The following is a 20,901-nucleotide window of genomic DNA, read 5'->3' on the forward strand; positions in this document are numbered from 1 at the left end:
TGCAGCATTTCGCTATATTTATGCAAAATCAAAATTGCACGTGACGTACACAAGTCACGCTATACTGCATTTGTTGGCTATAATAGCACAGCATCAACACACTGTAGCCACCAGGCACTAAAGCTTTATTTATTCTGCACCATGTATCAGAAGGCCATGGAAATTAATTTGTGGTCCAGCAGCTTTGACCAGTGTTACATTTCCCTCCTTGAATGTGTCATATTGGGCATTTACAGTCGACCTGTAATTGTCTGTGTGTATAATAATTAGTGAATTTGAAGGACTGCTGTTACACAATCAGTCAACGATGCCTTCCAGTGCGGTCTTTCACAGTGGAAATAGACGTCATGTACAGTATTTCAGTCAAGATGTTACGTCTACTGTTGACGTTCGATCATTTAAATGTAAAATATTGCACATTGTTGTGTTTTTTTGGTTCGTACGACTAAAACAGGAGACAGACGTTGTCATGGCAGTGTATCGTCCGTCCTCGGCGGTCCCTGCCTCAACAGACGGCGTGTATATATCATAACATCATATACAAGAGCCAGGAAACACCGTATTAAAACGTGTCGATAAATGAATACAATTCAGAAACCATTCCTTTGCAAGTGGGTCGATTTACTTTGAGAGTGGTGAATGAGCAATACTTATCATTCGTACAAAATGTGTATACTTGACGAAATGTGCAAACAAAGCGTTCATAACATGCTCTCTGATCCTGGCATTTGGAAAATAAACAATTAGAAATACACGCACATCCAAAGAGTAGCACTTGTACATACGCAGTGTGGGCATTAGCAAGAATCTGCTTGCATAGTTAAGTGCATGCATCATGCAAAAATGGTCATAAACTCCATGATTGGTCTTCTCTTCTTCTCAAAACGACTGTACGTCAGTGCGTTGAGTTACTTCCTCTACTCGGTAATGCAAAGGTAAAGGTGTGCACAAGCTGGGAGGTCACATGTGAAAGAAGGACAATGAGCCGACACACACACACACACACACACACACACATCATAGCGTTCGGTGTGCGACAAAGGAAAAATCTTTGAATTTGCTGTGTGAACGTGTGTTTTTAACAGTAACCCTGTGTTCATCTGAGAGGAATGTTTGGAGATGTGTGGCAGTCTGAAGATGCTGATCTCCTGTGAGAAGGATGAGCACTGCAGGTAAGTGCTGGCATCAGCAGCCGGGGGGACGGGGGGACGGGGGGACGGGGACACGTGTGGTAAAAGGCTGGGAGGTTCAGGGGTTAATACCACAAAATGAAACACACACACACACACACACACACACGAACATTCCCAGAATCATCACAAACCAAAGTTTCCAGACCTGACGACATTATGCTTTCATTCCTGCACTTCATCTCTGCTTCTCCACGTATTACCTCTGTAAAGACTGTAAACAGCTGTTCAGGTTAAATCAGCTTGATTGTGTTTTACTTGAAATTACATTTCAACAAATATCACAAATTAATCATAAATTAACCAACACCTGCAGTTATAGAATTTAGATTAAATAATTGACCGTGGTTATCTGAGGCACTGATGTCTGATATATGGCTCTCAATATTGACAGAGAGCTGTATATAATTCTTTTTATTTGTAAATAACGCAGAATTTCACTGTTTCCACGTGTGAAAATTTGCCGGTAAACTTAATTTACAGTACCGTAAAAGTTTCTCTCCACTGTATTTGCTGACCGTCTTGTGCAAAGTCACGTTTACTTTCACCTCATGCTGAGATGGGCTTCTTCTATCTCTGCTACAGACAGAACAAAGCAGTCATTTCAGTACATGTGGAGTCCATGCTTATTTACAATACCATAGAATATTCCCCCAAAATAATGCAATACATACAAAGTGCTTCATTAAAATCCATTCCTAAATAACTATTTAACACTGTGGACTGGAAGAGTCCAGTCGGGCAGCTGGTATTCAGTACGCACTGAAAAGCAACGGATGCTTTAAAGATGTTGGTAAGACACTTGTGTCTAGGTTGATGGTTAAAACACCTCAGAGCTGCACTTGAGAAAATGTGTCATCGAGTCTTCATCGTAACCTCACGTCACTTAGACCTCTGACTAGTCTGTGTGGAGTTGATGGGGATCTTCCTGGACTGCATTGTCTTTTTCGCAGGCTCTTTCTTTGAAAGGTCTTTTGCGTTGGAGGACGACTGGGCGCTCACTTCTGCTCCCGAAAGCTTGGACTTAGTGGAGGGCAGCAGTGAATGCTTGGACGCCGCGGTTGCGTTCGAGGACTCCTTGTCGTTGGCGGTCACATTCGTCTGGCTCTCAGGAGCCACGTTCTGGCTTTTCCTACTCACTCCATTTTGGATTCCGTCCTTAGCTGCGTCCCCAATACAATCTTCTGGATTGCCTTTAGCTTCCCCTGTCGCTGGTTTCCCTCCATCCGTTGGCTTTCGGGTCTCTTTGGGTCTGAGGGCTGTTTTGAAGAAAGACAAACCTTTATCCTCTGCTTTACTGTTCCTATGAGCTCCCCTTGGTGGTGGGGCTGCACTGGCAGAGGAAATACCCACACTTGAGGCTCGCGTACTCGTTATGGAGGAGCTGCTGCTTGAGGTCTGGCCAACGTCCTTGTTCTCCACAGCCCGACCCTGCCTGCTCTCCGCTCTACTAGCGACACTTGCCCGGGAGGAAGGTCCTCTATGGCTAACCTTCCTCTCTGGAACCACGGTGGGGCGTGAGGATTCGTGGCTAGCACTCCTGTCGGCTGCTCTAGTCCTTCCAGAGGCTGAGCTTTTCTCACCTCCACCTCGAGGTGATGTCCTTCTTTGAGGGTGTACGCTCTGGGATCCTGGAGAATCGCTCTTCTTCTGTTGGGCAGAGTCGGGATGCAGTGCCTCCAGGGTTTGATGAGAGCCTTTCTTGGAGGGACTTGTTGCAGTTCTCGAGGTCACAGCCTTACCAGTTTTGAGAAGTCCACTGCTTTTGTCCTTGGGGTTAGACACTGACGCTGAACTCTTGGTCTGTGTTCGAGATGGTGACTTCCCAACGGCTGGGGATGCAGGGGAGAGTGAGCTGGATGATGTAGAGGAGGTGGCAGGACGCTTCTTCGGACTCCTTTCACTCTCTAACCCAGTCTTTGCTGAGGTCCTTTTGACACCAACACTATCTGCAGCCCCATTTCTTAGTTTGACATCTTTTGCAGAGGTCCCATGTCGAGGACTCACCTGTTCAACAGCAGTGACTACATTGTTGTTGTCCCCAGCCTGGATGGAGCTCCTCTGCTCCGCCTGTGTCACAGCTTTGACGTGAACCTGCTCTATCAGCCTCTTACTGCCAGGATTACTCTCTGAGGCTGCAGGGGACTTGGCCCCTAACAGTCTGTCTGGTTTAGGTGAGCCAGCGAAACAGGAGGTTGACGTCTTGTTATCAACCACCTCTCCTATCCTCTCCAGAGTGGGGGAGGAGGAGTGAGACTCCAGGGAAAAGCGTGACGGAGAATTGGAACGAAGTTGGAGCTTAGCAGAGTGGGACCAGGAGGGTTTAGTGCCATTTTCACTGAGCACCAACGGACTGGCGATGGACGATCTCGCGGAAAACGTTTGCCGCTGCATGCCTCTCACTGCCGGGCGGCTCGATAAGCCTGCACGAGAGGAAAATACACACCAATATTAGACTCGCCAAGACAATGTTCAAGTCGGTGAAATCATCCCGAGGCTCCCTCACCGTCGTCCTCGCTCCGTTCACCGGCAAACTCGGCGGACTCTGACAGGGAGGCCAGCGACGTGCGTCTGGAGGAACCGGAGGAAGCTTGGCTGGGTGGACGGCTGCCCATCAGCCGACTCACCCAGTGCTCACACAGGGAAGAACTGGTGGATCCTAAAGGCCCAAACAGAGAGTGGCTGACCATCAACAGTATATACATACCAGCCAAGCATAGACTGTACATAAAACATGCATATAAACTTCTGGTTTGGAAGCTACGGGGTCAGACTCTGCCGGTCGCAAAAAAGGACTGCGTTTGAACGACTGAATGAAAGTGTCAGGGAATATGAGCGTGATTATATCACTTCTTCAATAGAACATGAAGTTAGTTTTGCAGTTGCTTTCTTATTAAGTGGTAAAAGCACAGAAACATCAACAATACATAAAGGAGTGTATAGCTGAATAAAAAAAGAAAAGAAGTACCTCCCACTGAACTGTTGGCAGACCAAGAAGGAATTGTTGCTCGTCTTTGATAAAACAAGATGTAAGCCGTCTGCTTGCAAACGTCACCTTCAGATATGGTGTGAACATCGCTGTCATCGTAGCAATACCACTGTCCGTCAATGGAGTTCTTACAGTGAGCTACACAGAGACACAGTGAAGAGATCAATGATATTTAAGTCAAGCTTTCACAATAAAAAAGGAAACCTTCATCATCAGTTGTGTTGTGATGCTGTTTCACCCGTGTAATGTCCTCCCTGCATGGTCCCGTGATGGTTACACACTGCATACAGGTCGTAGAGGTAGTCCTCTGGATCGCGGCCCATCCCATATGGCCGTCTCCATGGCGACCAGTGAGAGGGGAGGCTCCAGCTGCTCTGGCTTCTCTTGACTATGTGCGGTGCCATGTCCATCCCTGTGAGCGGGAACCTCACCATGTTTTGCATTTTCATGCGCCGATCCCCGTCCTGCGGGATGCCACTTTTTCTTTACTACACATTGATATGGAAATATATCTCTTTTTTTTTTTTTTTCCCAGTGGGGAACATTCATATGCAGGAGTGTACCTGTCTGAAGCGCTTGAGGTGAAGGATGAGGATGTCGGGTAGAGTCCACAGACTGAGTTTGATGCTGCCCTGCTGAAGCTGCTTACAGTGAGGACAGCGCCATGCGTCATCAGGTGCCAGCTGAAATCAGTGTAGAACAACAGCTGGTATTAAAGAGGAAAGATAGTCAATGTGTTTGTGAGAGTGTGTGTGTGTGTGTGTGTGTGTTGTTTTTAATGTTTTTGAAAAGCCAAGAATCATGAATCATGCACCGTGTCTGACAGGTACTGTTAGAATCCAGTGAAGATTAAAGCTAAAAAAATGGTCTTAACGCTCAGGATTATTTGCAGCTCCTCTGGAGACAACATGACACCGTCTCATGTTACCTGTTCCTCTTTGGTGTAGAGTTGAAAGCACTGGGACAGCGAGCACGTCTGAGGCTGCAGATGCTGCTCCTTGATCTGACGCACACTTTCAGCATCAGGGATGTATTCATCCTCAGTTCTTCTGAAGAGACTACAGGCACATGGAGAACTCTGTTTAATGAGTTTTCACTCACTCACTCACTCACTCACTCATCAGCTGACATAGGGTGAAAGGCAGCGTACACCCTGGACAGGTCATCAGTCATGTTTTCGTTCAGTTGAACGTAAATCAAACATCTGAACAGAGTCTGCAATATTTGAAGAACATGTTCACCACTTTATCTCATCAATAGACTGACGCCGTAGCTTTGTAGTTTGCTCACTCTCCCGCACCAAAGTCTGATGTAAAACTAACAGGGTTCCTAAAGAGAATAATTAGATCAGTTAATTACAGATCATATTTAATTAATTGCTCAATTTTTTAATCCCTTGACAGCACTAATTAATATATACAAATCAAAACAAGTTCACTAACGCAACATTGCCTAACTGTAGATGATATGAAACTAATCAAGCTGGCTGTAGAATGGTGTCGGGTTACCATGGTTACCGTCGCAGTGCGACTGCGATTCTCATTTATTACAATTTATTCCATACGTGTCGTCGAGCCAGATAAATCATAAATAATGTCATATTATTTAAATCTTAAATCCTAAAATTATTGATTTATTTTATTTATTATTCATTTATTTATTGACAAGTATGTTTACATCTAATAGCCAATGAAGCAAAGACGTGTGTTTTCTTTTGTCGTTCCCTGGTTAATAGTACATCTGTATTGTTACTGTATGTCGCAGTTGCAGGTACAAAGTTATTACTCTTTTAGCATTTAGCTGTGAACACGTCTCGGTTTGGAGTTTTGAGCTACAATACGTAGGTACAAATGTCTTGCAATTATTAACATACGTGTTAAAAGTTGGATTTCAAAACCATTTATTTACATAATAATAAGCATCGAACAATTGGTATTCAGATGTTTAATATTGACTGAAAAGAAGTCTTCCAAGAAGTCTGGAAAAGTATGGAATTTTGAAGTGGAACATGTGTAGGAACTCTGAACTGACTGTTGATTCACTGCTGCCAACATCGGTAAGTTTAAGTGTGTTGTTTTGTGACTTCTGTGTTTTTAAATATTTACACAAAGGCAACAATATTAATCAGAAAAGAATCTATAGATATATTGTTTTTGTTTTTTTTGTTCATTGATCTCACTTACTAGTCTTTTGTCTCCTTGTCCCATTCAACAACAATCTTGACATGAGGAGGCCCTCCAGGACCACAAGACTTGTACGCCCTATGAACAAAAATGAACATGTTTACAGATAGAACTGCACAGATCGACTGGGAGCTACAGTGAAATAAGACAAACTGTCACATCAGACCCTAAAAAGAGAGTCAAAAACATACTTTGCAGCGCATACATTTGTTTTTGGTCAAACAAACAAGCAACATTTTGTGTCAAACTTTAATCTAAATGACGTTAAGTGTACAGTTAGCATGTTAGCATGTGTTATTGATAATTGAATCATTCATTTTGTACTGTCACTGCAGGACTTATGTAATGGCTATTATTCAAGTGAGGTAAGACTCCCCCTTGTGGTGATCAGTGGCATTACCTTTCCACAGAGGGATGACAGAGAGGCTGCTCCTCCTGAGGCAGCAGATACGTGATGCCCACCACGCCTACCACACGCAGAGTGAAGGGCCCTGTCTGAAGACCACACAACATCATTATAAAATATGTCGCATGAACAACAGTCTTGTTTGAGAGTACGCACCTGCACAAAGACGCCCGGCCGCAAGAGATGCCGCATCTTCTCCAGGATCTCCTTCTGAAGCACATCCCAGGTCACCGTTTGCTCCAAATACAGAATAAATGGATTCCCAAATCTGCGGCGAAACCAAAGGCAGAGAGGTTTCAAAAGAACACGGTGATGCAACGATCAACTTTCCGTCAGTGTTCTATTCAGACACCTGGATTTATACAATTGCTTTGACACATATACACATACATTTATTCACCGTCTACCACTTTATCCTCCACCTGATGGTTGTGTCTCATATTGCGCAATGACATATTCATATACTTATCTTTTTTAGAGATCATTCCAGAGACGTCCAGGTTCTAATGAAATATGTCATATTCATCGGTGTCAGAATCTGTGCTCATGCCTGACGTCACCTCTGTTCTCCAAAGTACTGAGCTGTCATCAATACATTCTTCAAACTTAACTCAACACCAATTCCAGAGACTTCTCCACCACTTTCCAAAGCCTTGATGACAGAAAACTCTCCAAAAGACATTATATTCCGTCAGCCTCATAACACTTTCTCTTTCAAAATTGTTTCAAAAGACAGTTTCTGTAAATGCAGCAGAATTAGCTGCTGAATTAGCTTTACATCAGGCTAATTTGGCTCGATGTAACAATGTCACCGTAAAAACAGAATATAAAATAGACAGAAACTACAAAGCTATACAACATACCTCAAGTAATAAAAGGACAAAGCCAAGTAAAGTCATGCACGCAGGTAAATGGCATGACAGACCTGAGTACTAATGACCCATGTCTAAATTAGCTCTAAATAAACTGTATGTGTCTGTCGTCTGACCACTCCTTTTCTCATAATCTCATAATAAGTGGCCTGGTTTTGCAGCTCTTGAGGCAGGGCGAGCTGGGACCATGTCGTGTAAAAAACCTCGTACAACCACTAAAAACCAGTGTTGAACCTTTAACATGAACGTACCTGCGTCCCTGCTGTCCGGCGCAGGCTCTGTTACACACCAGCAGGACAATCTTCTCCGCCTGCCCACTGTTCTTATTGGGACTCTGCGGTGGTGGTGGTGTGGTTGGCTCTTGTATTTGTGTGGAAATCCTGTTCATATCTGTGCCATACTTCAGGTTGTTCTGGTTAAGATTTCCATGTGCGCCTCCTGAAATGAACACGACGACTATATTAATTCGTCAATCATTCAAAAATCTTCACATATGAACATCAGAATCTAAGCTCCACTCCTGCTGCTGGAACTCGTTTACCACCTCGCTTGGAGCGGATCTGCTCCGGTTGGAAGAGCTCAGGCGTCTCGAAGGCAAAGATGGAGTCGCTCTCCTGAATGATCTCGAGGTCTTCATCATCATCACAGAAGGAGCGATGAAAGCCATCGTAGTACATTTCAGTGAGGACGATCTGAGCAAAGACACGGAACAATGTAACGTGCTGCGTTTTGATCCATTCTACTGATTAGAATTATTAAAAAATAACTAACAGAAATGTACGTTTACAAAATGCAGCGTGAGCTAACAGAAGAAAAATCAGTACTCAGTATGTCCACCCTTAGCTTTCAAAACAGCAACTATGCCTCTGGGTTCACTAGCGCAGAGTTTTTGAAGGAACTCGGATCTAAGAGAACTAAACACAGATCTTCTGGGGATGTAGTCTGCCTTAAATCCTTGTGTCTCTTCATGTAGTCCCAGACACACTGGATGATGCTGAGATCCGGACCATACCATCACATCCAGGTTCTTTTTCTTCTATCAGCTCACTCTGCATTTTGTAAATTCATAAAAATTCACAATTACATCATGGCCTCATTATGAGGGATAGTTCAGTGTTTTTTAAGTATGGTTAAATGAAGTGCACACTGTGTGCACCCCCTGCACTCATAGAAAACATCACTGCCATTAAGTAAACTAATTTTTGCCACTTCATTCTAAGCCCGTCTAGCATATAATGAACATATTCTTAAAATATGATAGACCTAAGAAGGCATACAGTAGATTGCATTAGGTCAGCTTAAGTGACTTCTTCTTTCGACTTCTCTCTTTAGGGGTCATCACAGCAGATCCTCTGCCTCTATCTTGTCCTACACCTTGTATCCTCTTCTGTTCTCATGTCCTCCTTCACCCAAATATATCACTATCACTATCCCTCCTCTGCACATGACCAAACCATCTCAACCTTGTCTCTCTTACTTTATCTCCAAACCGTTAATCCTGAACTGTCCCTCGAATATGCTAATTTCTAATCCTGTTCACCCTGGTCACTCCCCTGGTGCCGCCTGTCATTGAGACAGTGCCACTGTCTCCAAGCCATATATCATAGCGGCCTCGCTACCGTCTTTTAGACCTTCCCTTTCACTGTTGCTGCTATCCTTCCGTCACACATCACCCACTCTCTTCTTCACCTCTCTTCTGCACAGCCCATTGCTTTGGATCGATGACCCGCAGGTATTTAAACAAATCCACTTTGTCTCCCTCTTAACTTTGCACCTTCACTGTCTCAGTAATATCCCTCCACCTTCTATTATGTCCCCTATTCTCACTACATATTACTGACATCTTTATTAAGTTGTTTTAATATTTAGGGAAAAGTTCATTCATAATTAACTCAAATCAGAGCACCACCCTGAAAACATGGAAAAACTATCAATGTATGCACAATCACTGTAATTGACTTTGATATCAGAGAGATATCCCAATTTAGCAGTATTGAAGTACCAAATTCATGCACTGGCTCTCTCAACCAATGTTTGTCACAGAATATATGCACAAAATACACAGAGTGTTTCCTTTAGTGAACAAGAGCAACAATTATTTCAATCAATGTAAAATCCCTTTGACTAATGGCACACAACAGCTATGTACAACACAAGACATGTGTCTGCAATGGTGTGTGTGTGTGACTGTGGGAAATCAGAAGTAAACAAAGGAGTTTGGAAGAGTTTGTAACCATGACGACGCCACTCCCCGCTTCCTGTAACAAAATGGCCGTGAATCTCAGGCAGAAACGTGCACAGTGGCAAAGACTGCAGGCCCGTGTTTCCACGCAACATGTCCTGGCCGCGGAGTGGAGCGTGTGCAATGTCGGTAGCCACACTACCACTAATCCATGCAAGATGGCGTCCCTGAGCAAGGTCTCAGTCGTCTGAGCCTCCACAATCAAAGCAAAAAAGAGAGAGAGAGAGATTTGTGAATGGCCAGTGGGTGAGGAAGGGCAGAAGTGTGTAAATGGAACAAAGGCTCATGTGCAGCGTGAGGCGATGACTGTTCAAATCAAACTGGCTGGCGCGGGCGAACTCCTAGGCGGCGGTTTCATAAATGTCTACAGTCACCCTCTCTACACGCAGTGGTCAGCTCATGCTGGACACAGCGGAGCAGACGCGCACAGCAGCAGGGCAGTCAGCGCTGTAGACAACAACAATATACACAGCAGAGCAGCAGTGCCGCTTCAGGCAATAACAATTACACACAAACAAGTAGAACATGCAACAAACACTTGAGTTATACGAATGTGGGTATGCGTGGTCCAACATAGGTTAAAACAGAACACAACACTCTAATCTGCCCTGACACTAAACGCCTCTTACTTTGAGTCGTTAGGGGGCAGCGAGATGTCGGTCTTCCATTCGTCTTCGAGTCCAGTCCAATTTGTTGAATCCCAGAACGTTCATGGGCTGTTGTGCGGCTTCCTAGCAGGACGACAGCAGCTCGTCCTTGGCGGTGGAAAACAGCTCAGGAGTCTTGAGGATAGAAGGTCGGTTTCTGCTGTTCTTCTCTTCTGCAGGGAATGAGTGTAGGAAAGCCTGGTGATGCAGGGGTTTCAAGGTGCGGATCCAAGGGGCCATGTGTAGCTGAGCACAGAAAATACAAGTCTCTAACTCGACCAGCAGGAGCGAAACTGGCACAATAAGCTTGATTACAGCAGCTCCGATATCAACAATGTTTAGGTGAGGAGAAAGAGAGCTGAAGTTGAGTTGAATTAAGTTGAATTTATCTCCGACAGAAATCTCTGACAGAACCAGACTCCAAAATGTGCAGCCATCTGCCTCGACTGGTTGGGGAGAAAGGAAAAATGGGGGAGAGAGGAGAGGTTCTCTGACAGACATGCTGCCCTGGCATGTTTGTTCAGGTGTGGAAGCCCCGATACGTCATACATAATTAGTAACATCCCTGATACAGGGTTTGAGGGCTTTCGGGTCAGGGAAAATATCTTACAGGGTTTGATTTGGTTAGTGGACCCAACCGCCAGAGCATGGCTCAGCTTTGATATGTGAATCAGGTAGGCTACCAGAGATTCCTGCTGGCTTGGTGAACTGGAAGTAAAGAACCTTGTCTCCTACTTCAAATTCGAGTGGAGACCCTTTCCATCCGTAGTAAGACTTGGCTTCCTTAACACTGGCCTCCAAGTTCTCTTGGCCCCATGCAAAGGTTTTGGCCAGGTGATCCCGCTGGTCCGTCACATATTGCACTCACCATGCAGGTTTGAGTTGCCGGGAGTCATTCTTTGTTGAACTCTCATGCTGTGCCTTGCTCTGCCCCTGGCTTGGCCAGTCAATCTGCCTCATCATTTCATTCCTTGTCCGGACCCAAGGTTAGGGAGTAACCCTTGACTTTTTTCCACATGGGTCATCTCCTGGTCCGAGATGATTGCATGCCAGGAACAGTGTTTTACCTCATTGTTCCAGGCGCTTTTCATCCCATTTGCTTTCCAGGAAAGAAAGTTGTTGATGGTTGATGGTTGAAGCTGCGAAAATGTTTCACAGTCCACACTGTGGCCCGAAGGAGGTCAGTGACCCCACAATCATTGGAGTCCCTTGAAAAGAGTGGTTGGAAGTCATAAAACAATTTCCAAAGTGAGGGTCTTTGATCTTTGGAGGTCAATACGTCAGCTTTGGTAAGGTGAATTTTCTCCAGCCCGGGGACCAAATGTGGTGCTTCAGTGTCACTGTGGTCAGTGGCGTCGCTTGTCTGGCCCGCAAACGCCTTCAGGGATTTGCCCCTGAAAGTGGGTGGACCTCCTGAGCTTTTGCACTCTCCTCCAGAGCCCAATCTCTCTTGGCTTGTAGGAGCTCAGCTTCTCTGCATAAGCTCTGGTGGTTCTGTTTCATTGTGTTGATGCTGCCTTGCACCATCGCTACCTGGTTCCAATGCTTTGTTGGCACCAACATCACTACCCCAAAATGGTGAAAAGTGTGCACAGAATAGCATTAGTCTGTGACTTATACAAGGTGGCAGTAACCTTACAACCAGACAATGCATGGGGAAGATCAACCTTTGACTTACAACAAGGTTCTCCAGTTACCACAGTAAACGGCACAGGGAAACCTGTGGCCTGTAATCAGTCACAGCTACCACAGCAGACTGGACTATGTAATCGACCCGTGACTCACCAATAACGCCTTTAAACTGCTGTTACTATGTTAGTTGCTACTGTGTTAATGGTTCTGTTACCATTAATCACAAATCACTTGTTACATGCTAACACACATTTAGCAGTAGCATTACACAACAGGAATCAGCTAGCAAAACAGTGAGTGTCAATAGCCAATTACTAATTTGTTTAGCTCAGCCAATGAATAAAATTCAAATACCTCTGAATGCAAAACTCCAAGAATTCAAATGAACCATATCAATCAGCTATCTGTGGTTGTGTGCAAAAACACTAGTGACAAAATTGGTATTTGAGAGCCTCAGGGACGAAGGTGGTTTCTGCCGTTCCTTCTCTTCTGCAGGGAATGAGTGGGAAAGCCTGGCGACGTACGGGTTTCAGGTGCAAATCCAAGGGGTGGAGCACGGCTGAGCACAGAAAATACAAGTCTCTAACTCGACCAGCGAGGGCAAAACCGGCACAATAAGCCTGATGACAGCAACTCCCAATACCCACAGTGGTTGGAGATAGTGAGCTGAAGTCGAGTGCTTGTATTTATACATTCAGCTGGTGAGGAGTGGCGTCCAGTGGGGCAGCCAATGAGAAGAGAGAACTGTGTTCTGCTGGGGTTCACACATAGGTGTGAACTCAAAACACCACCCTTGCATTTTTGTGTACAGATATGACGAATATGCTACTTTGGGAAAACGATTAAGTCATAGTCCCACCTCTCTCTGTGATGTCACTGTCTTCATTGTCTTCCTCTTCTTGGTTTTGCAGATTGTTTCGCTTTATGATAACTTTTATTGTCTTTAGTTTCCTTACTTACCGTGGCTTGGTTCATTCTGTCCCTGTTTCTGTTATTGTATACATTGTTATATAGACTTATCGTGTGGATAAAGTCATTTTTTGGAGATAATGCCATATTTATGGGATTCTTTTGTTAAAATACAAAGACAAAGATCTTATAAAGGTAAAGTTTTGTTTCCATGTGGATATGGCCTATGTAACACTGCCTCAAACAATCACCCAAACCTGAACTGTCCCTTTAAACAGGGAAGTTTCAGAGGAGGCAGCACCTGTTGGTCAGGGATTTTGGTCTCTTGGGCCACAGCTTTTCTCAGTCTGGACACAGCACCAGAGAGAGGCACTGCCACTCCAACTCTCATACAGTGGGAGCACTTTCCTTGATACACCACTGTCACATACAGCGGCCTGCAACACAGAGATACTTCAGTTAATTGATGTTTCAGAGACAGATGACATTATCTTATTTTAGCTGTCTACTGTCAGATCTTTGGTGGTGATTTTTGTTTTTTTTAATTCTGGGCTCAGGCTAAATTTATCCCAAATTGCCTGATAAGTATTCTACTCAAAAAAGTCAGATATGCAGCCACTTTACCGTGTGTGAGGTACTGGGATTGGCAGTGAGATGCAGAGGAAAGGATCAAAGGTGTTGCTCTGTTTCTGGCAGTGAGGGCAGGTCAGGGAGGATCTGCACAGACATGAGGACAATCAAACGTTACTGCTGTCACACTGCTGAGGTGTATTATGATAAAGGATAAGTTGAGAGTAAGTTATTTACTTGTAAAGAGTTAGACGATGACATTAAGGGCTTGTCTTGATACTACTTTTTTTCTGTGTCTGCCTATACCGATTAGGGATGAGCAGCACAATCACTGGATCGGAGCAGGTGTAAAATGACTCTATCAGAGTGATATCAGTATCGGTAGATACTCAAGATTGTGATATCGGCATCGGACATATTGACCAGTATGGGACTGTTGCTATACTGAATATTTTATCAGCTCATCCCTAGCTAATATTAATGTAGCATGTATGTAAACTGCTGGTACATTTGTATTTAAATGAGGTCTTAAAGTACTGTATATAAATAATTGTACCTGTATTGTGCCTGAAACAACTCCTGTACAAAAGAGCCAGGTGCTGGTAGTGGAGATCCTTCAGTGGCGGTTTCTTCTTCTACTGGAGGCTGAACATGTAACACAGTTAGTCAGTGAACATGAGACATGTTAAATATAAGCAGCAATACAGGTTATTATTGTATTGCAACCTTTAGATTCTTACAAAATGTAACAACTCAGGCTCACTATTATTTAAAAACACAACAACGCTGAAATCTTAAAATTGTCTGAAGTCCAAGCTTGAAATAACAACTCTGGTCAGACTAAAATCAATCATTTCCATCTATATTATTGTTTTCATGTGAACATGGGGTTACAAAAAATTCAGTGCAGATTTATAATTCGTCTACTTCACTTTATTTCTTCATTGAACCCATGTATGTGGTTATTACGACTGGGCTCCATGTCATATGTGCTCACTCTCATTAGTAACATTTCATTAAGTGGTGTCCACCTTGCTGTTTACCTTGCTGGGAGGTCTGGTCTCAGGGTGGATGATATGATTGAGGTCTTCATGAACTCTGTCCAGCAGCCAGAGGAGGAATTCCTGGGCATCATGCTGGGAGTTCCCCCTGAACTGAAGTGCACTCTTGGAAACAACATTCTGCAGCAGAGAACAGCAGAAAAACAAAGGAAAAACCGTAAACTGAGATAGTATTGTAGTGTAGTGAGTACCACTTTATTCTTGACATTGCCTCATCATAAAATATTCAGTGGGTTTGGCTGGGATGATAATCAGCACCATACTAAAGGTCAGTGGAAGTGGTGGGAACATTCAAGAGGAAGGAGAAGTCAGAGGCTGCGAAGCCACAGCTTGACCACCTCACAAACAATTAGCTATTAGAGATGACAACCGTGGTTTCACCTCTACAAAGCAGCTATGAAACTGTGCAAGGTCAAAGACAGAGGGCAGTGAGTCTCTCTCGTACTGAGGACCCTATCAACGCAGCCTCAGCATCTTCTCACACTGATGCAAACACAGCTCAACCACAGTTGCTGTCTTTAAAGCATTCTGATGAAAATAAAGCAGACTCCTGTGACCATGAGAGCGGAGAAATATTTCCGAGATCTAGTGATCGCTACTGAGTGAAATGCAGATAATATGCGGTTATAAATAGACGTTTCCTAAATGTTTTCATGGTGTATATCTATCATCTTCATTCATCACTATCTCAAATGTGTTCTTTAGAGAGTTCCTCTATTAAAACACTAAATCAGATTCATGACAATGAAAATCCTCGGTACGAATAATTGAAATGACAACATATTGTAATATAAATATACTAAACTATTATATAAAAGTATAAAATAACTTTTTCTCAGTTTTCCTGTGCACAGATCAAAAAGTGCCAGTTTTTAATATGTCTGTGGTGTTTCACAACATCTATTTATTTAAATATTCAGCCCATATTTAAAAAAAAAAAGAAAAAGAAAAGAAGGATTATGTTGACCACTTTGTCAACTTGTATGTTTAGATTGTCCTTAACATTTGATTTGATGTTGTTGCTATTATTATTATTATGCTGTCTTGTGAAACATTTGAAACACGTCGTCTTTCTTTCATCTTCTCTCTTCAGGGGTCGGCACACGGGATCATCTGTCTGATAGATACTGTTCTTGTTCAACAACGAAAATCCAAACTCTTAACACTAGACTCTCACAAGAACAGGTAAACGTCATGTACTGCACACTGCAGAAATTATTATTCTGGGCCAAAATAATGAATTGCTCAGATAACCTAAACAGAAACAGAATGTGAGAAGAGTTGCTTCACAAATTAAAGTAATAGTTGACAGTAATAGTAAAATGAAGAAGTGCTGGTACACACCTATACACATTCAAGTCCATCCACAATCTTGCCCCTCCATACCTGTCCGACCTCCTCCACACCACCACCTCCTCCCTCAGATCCTCCTCCTCTATCCACCTTAGTACCATGGGGAGCAGGGCCTTCAGGTGCTCTGCTCCCAAACTGTGGAACTCTCTCACTCAGTTCAAAACATCTTTACTGTGTCTGTTTTTATCCGAATAACTGCATATGTGTTCTTTAACTTCACGTGTCTGTCTTCACTGCACTGACTGTATGTGTCCGTTTTTAACCATGTGTATTTTTTTACCTTAAAGTGACCTTGAGCGACAGAAAGGCGCTTTTAAAGGAATATTTCACCATTGGAAAGATGAATGTCTATTAAAACTGGGTCATCTATGTAGAAGAAATGTGAAATAATATTTGAAGCAAGTGCCTTCTTGGCCGAGAAAGGCAGAAAAATTTAATTTTGGCTCATGTAGACGACAGCTCCCAGAATGCACTGCACTTGCTACCCTGCAAGAGTCTCGAGCTTTGAAGCAGACGGCGCTAGTTGTGTAAACACACAAATCCCCACCAAGATCAGTTTGAAAACTACATTCGATCATTGTCGTTCTCAGTTTACTCTGCAGAGCAAGAGTAAGCGTAACTTTTAGCAAATATGGCGGATACCATGTTTACATTCTGGGAATGAAGTCTCGTCCCCCTATGGGTGAGTCTAAAAAGTGCGGAGCTGGCGTTGTAGCTTCAAATGCTCTTCAAATGACACGATTTGAAGTATTCCTTTTAATAAAATGTATTATTATCACTGAGTTCTAGACAGTACGGCCCACTTCAAGCACTGAGCAAAGTTACAAGGCACTTTCTGTTTTGGATATCCGACTTTCTGTTAGGAAGTCATTATTATTATTACCTTTATGATAAGAACATGCAGAACATCTGAATTCATCCTATCCAGAATTTAGTTGTTGTCAGATTTGTTGCATCATCCAATCCCAGTAGGAAATCAAGTATCAATTTCACAATTGGTGATGTGTGAGAGTTTAGATTGGATCATATGATGGTGCTCCCTCAGCAGCAGCAGCAGCAGCAGCAGCAGCAACAGCAACAACATCAACAACATTCACTTCTACATAATCCTCAAAGCCATCTCTCTGAGAGAAAGTGGCTTCTGAGACACAGTGGCTAACTGCCCTGTGGTATTATTACAGAAGTCTTCCTAATGATGTGTAAGTGCTCTCAGTTTAGGCTCAGGCTGTGGTCTGAGGCAACGGTCACATGTGCACACGGAGCTGTAATGTACACAAACAGCATGGCTTCAGCATGAATAAGTGAAGAGAAAACAACGTTCGTATGGGAGAGCATGGATTCCATTCAAGACTTCGATTTTCTTATAATATTGTATTTGAATGTCACTTTTAGGGTATTTTATTAGTGTAATTTCATTGTTATCTTTGCACTCGTTTTACTTCCATTATTCTGTGTTTATATACTTTTACATATTTCTTTTTGTAACATTTTCTAGTTGAAATGTTTCAGTATCATACAGTATATCCTTACAGTTAGATTTCATGGTTAATCTTTAAACGGGCTGTGTAAATAAATGAGATGATTAGAAATATTCTACTGCAAACGCATAAAGAACAATGTTGCTGAATACTCAGTATGTTCCCTGTTTATTTCAAATAGATTCTACATTTAACTGGATTTGTACCAAAAAAGATAGTAAGACAGCCAGTGACAGCCGTCTTACTCAATATAGCTCCTCTTTGTTGTGCGTTTTGAAATTCTAAAAGAAGAAAGAGAAAAGCGACACGCAACCAAAATATCCCTGACGCAACAGAACAGGCCCTGATGATTGTGACAGAGAGAGTTTTCAGAGGTAAAATGATGAAGATGCAGATGATGCTGGAACAAAGGCCAGTAAAAGACACACTCGGCTGAGCAGCTCAGGTGGAGGTATTCTACAAACACAAACAAATCAAGACCTATAAAGGAATGTCCTATTAAATGAATAGAGAGTAAATGACCAAAATATTATCTTGTTATTGTAAGTAAAGTTGTTTGTTTACAACTGGTGCTTTTACTTTGAAAGTGTCAAAAAGCAAGAGGAAATATAACACAAATCGAGGCTGCAAAAAGGAATCTCACGTACCTTTCACATGGCTGACGAAGGCACACTCTATGACAGAGAAAAGTTGATTTCATGCATAGGCAGAATTTACATGTGTGCCATAGACTCGTGAACATGAACATCTTGTGGTGCATCATGGGAAATGATTGCTCTAATGAATTGGGCAGACAACCTAAATATAGTAGCAGAATCTCGCACGGTAATAAAAGTGCCAGTACTCAAAATAGTAAAAACAAGCCCTGGTTTTTACACGGGGGCGGTTTACAAACGTTTTGTTGCATGAAACTCAGGCCACTGGACAGAAGTAGTTTACTGTTGCTTTAGCTTCTGCATCTGGACGTTCCAACAATAATCATTTCATTTGATGACGTCAGCAAGCAGAGTGGGGTCATGGGAATTGTTGTGTTGTTGTCTCACTTGGTCACAGGGAGATATTCAGTAAACGGTGCAAAAGTATTGTGATCTATTGGGGCCCAAAAATATTTTGGTATTTGGTATTGGTTGTGATATCAGTGTCAGTATCAGTACGAGGAGCTTGCCCTTGTGTAAAAACTCTTATATTTGTATACATATATATGTATGTATATATATATATATACACATATATATATACACATATATATGTATATATATATATATACATATATATGTATATATATATATATAGATATAGATATAGATATATATATACATATACATATACATATATATACTCTGAGTGGTACATTACGACAGGACTTGAGTTTTTATAGTGTGCACACATCTTACCTTGAAGTCTCTGCTGTGCTGAGGTGTGTATTCAAAGGTCCACAGAGCCCTGACCAGCCCGGACAGCTGCTCCGTCACCTCCCCTGCCTCCTGCTGCTGCTGCTGGAGCGGCTTCTTCTGCACCAGCACCCCGTTAGACTTGGCCTTGTCGCTGCTGTTGCTGCTCGTGTCCGCTCCCTTGAACTGTTCCAGGGCCAGGTACTCGGCGAAGAGCTCCGTGTTGCTCAGGCACTGTAAGATAGCGTTCATGAAGCAGGTGTTACCGTGGTTCTTGAGTCCGGCGACTCCCGGCACCTTGTCCCCGAAGGGGAAACCCCCGCAGTCGCTGTCGTCGGACGGGACCGAGCCCCCCATGGTGCTCGGGATCAGAGTGCTGTCGTCTTTCTCGTCCTCGGCGGCTTGAGCGTCGGTGCTGAAGTGGGAGAGCGTGGACAGTGTCCGGAGAACTCTGTTCATGAAGCTGCCCACGGAGCGCACGGAGCTCCGCCGGAACAACTTCTTGCTGAAGGATTTCTTCTCTTTGTTACTCACAACTTTCGACATGGTTGCTGCTGTGTTGTTGGTGTCGTCTCGCGCCCGTAAGAGAACAGCCCCGCGCTCTTCTTTAGCGCGCGCGGCGCCTTCACTCACTCACTCACTCACTCAGTGACGGGAGCATCTTTCACAGGAGACTCTCTCATCATGGAAGAGCGCTGTTTACATCACTGCGTCGGATTGCATAAACACAAGCAGCCTCCGCAGAGAGTCAGTGTGAGGAGGAAAGCCCGGGTGAGGGACGCAGCAGTGGGCAGCCATCATCATCACCAACATCATCATCATCATCACCAGCAGCAAAACAGCACGCGCTGTGTCATTGTTCAGTCATGAGAGCAGTGTTGTGTCAGACACACTCCATCACCGCAGCTCCACCCTTTCACCGACCGTCCCACGTATACGGTGATGCCGCCGAAAACAGAGCAGCTGATGATGATGATGATGACGACGATGATGATGGTGATGGTGGTGGTGATACCAAGTGTCGGATGATTCCTCCTAACTCGCCTCAACGGTGCGCGTTCGCACAGGCGCTGCCAAACCGAGGAAGACTGGGACCGGAGAGGCTCAGCCCGCCGCTGAGCCTCGCGTTCCCACGCTTCGCTGCAGCATCTCCCGCCGAGTCTTTCACATCAGGAAAGCTGTGCAGCAGTTGACTTTTTTGGGGTTTTTTGGTTTTGTTTTGTTTTTAATCCTCAGTGATCACATCCAGACAGGATTCATGGCGAGGCCGTTTCTCCTCCAGTCTCCATCAGCAGCAGCAGCAGCAGCTTCATCTGTGGACAGCAACACTGCAGGCAGGCAGGGCGGTGACGGCTGACGTCAGGGCCAAACACTGCTCCATGATGTCGGAGAAGGAGGAAGAGGAGGAGGAGAACAGGTAGAGCTGCATGTGATGCTCCAACTCCGCTTCTGTTGCTGGTCCAGCCAAATGGTGCCGGTTTGGTTACAAGAGTGATGGAGAAAGATTTGTGTGCGTGCTTTAAGTAAAACTAACCGCTGTGTTGTCAGAACAGCACGTGATCACCTGCTCTCTCTCGTCTCCTCTGTGACTTGCAGCGATATTTCTGCTCGGCTGTGATGCATTCGCTGACGCTCGTAAATTCCTCTCCCCTCACAGCACATGGACACATTGGTAGGTTGGAGCACTTTCTCCAAATATTTGGAATATGGAAGAGTCAAAAATATATAAAACAACATGAATTCTGACTTTTTTTCCCCTCAGAATTCATGTTTTATTATTTTTTCACAATAATATATGAGCATGTAAAACAAAGAATAACAGCAGATCTTTCAATCTGATAAAGTGGAGTCTGAAAATGTGAACCCTTTCTTTCCCAATAAATCAAATCAATGAAACAACGACAAACAAAAGTAATTCAAACATTAGCCCTGACGTCATTCCTCAGTCTGGAGTCTGTGTGTTACAGTAACATCACAT

The 20,901-nt window shown here is 43.7% G+C and overlaps 1 protein-coding gene across 2 annotated transcripts; it reads right to left on the reverse strand.

The window, feature by feature from the left end:
- Nucleotides 1–600: 600 nt before the first annotated feature.
- LOC131449073 (ubiquitin carboxyl-terminal hydrolase 31-like) lies at nt 601–20,844 on the reverse strand. Of its 2 annotated transcripts, XM_058622035.1 has the most exons (17): nt 20,458–20,844; nt 18,927–20,378; nt 14,684–14,821; nt 14,197–14,285; nt 13,695–13,787; nt 13,372–13,507; nt 8,185–8,332; nt 7,892–8,078; nt 6,925–7,036; nt 6,763–6,857; nt 6,363–6,440; nt 5,108–5,237; nt 4,743–4,862; nt 4,418–4,643; nt 4,159–4,317; nt 3,697–3,849; nt 601–3,613 (listed from the first exon to the last, which is right to left on the reverse strand). In XM_058622035.1, the coding sequence occupies exons 2-17, from the start codon at nt 19,467–19,469 to the stop codon at nt 2,073–2,075; spliced, it is 3,948 nt and encodes a 1,315-aa protein (XP_058478018.1). In that variant the 5' UTR covers nt 19,470–20,378; nt 20,458–20,844; the 3' UTR covers nt 601–2,072. The 2 variants fall into 2 exon arrangements, with proteins under 2 accessions (XP_058478018.1, XP_058478017.1); XM_058622034.1 differs by having other exon boundaries at nt 18,927–20,844.
- Nucleotides 20,845–20,901: the final 57 nt, after the last annotated feature.

This window comes from Solea solea, chromosome 21, assembly GCF_958295425.1.
Source record: "Solea solea chromosome 21, fSolSol10.1, whole genome shotgun sequence".
NCBI lineage: Eukaryota > Metazoa > Chordata > Actinopteri > Pleuronectiformes > Soleidae > Solea > Solea solea.

Coding starts and splice junctions, on each gene's coding strand:
- LOC131449073 (XM_058622035.1), bottom strand. CDS start 19,469: ATGTCGAAAGTTGTGAGTAACAAAGAGAAGAAATCCTTCAGCAAGAAG. Junction 4,318..4,417: donor GCAGGGAGGACATTACACGG/GTGAAACAGCAT, acceptor GTCTCTGTGTAG/CTCACTGTAAGAACTCCATT. Junction 3,614..3,696: donor TGAACGGAGCGAGGACGACG/GTGAGGGAGCCT, acceptor CCTCTCGTGCAG/GCTTATCGAGCCGCCCGGCA.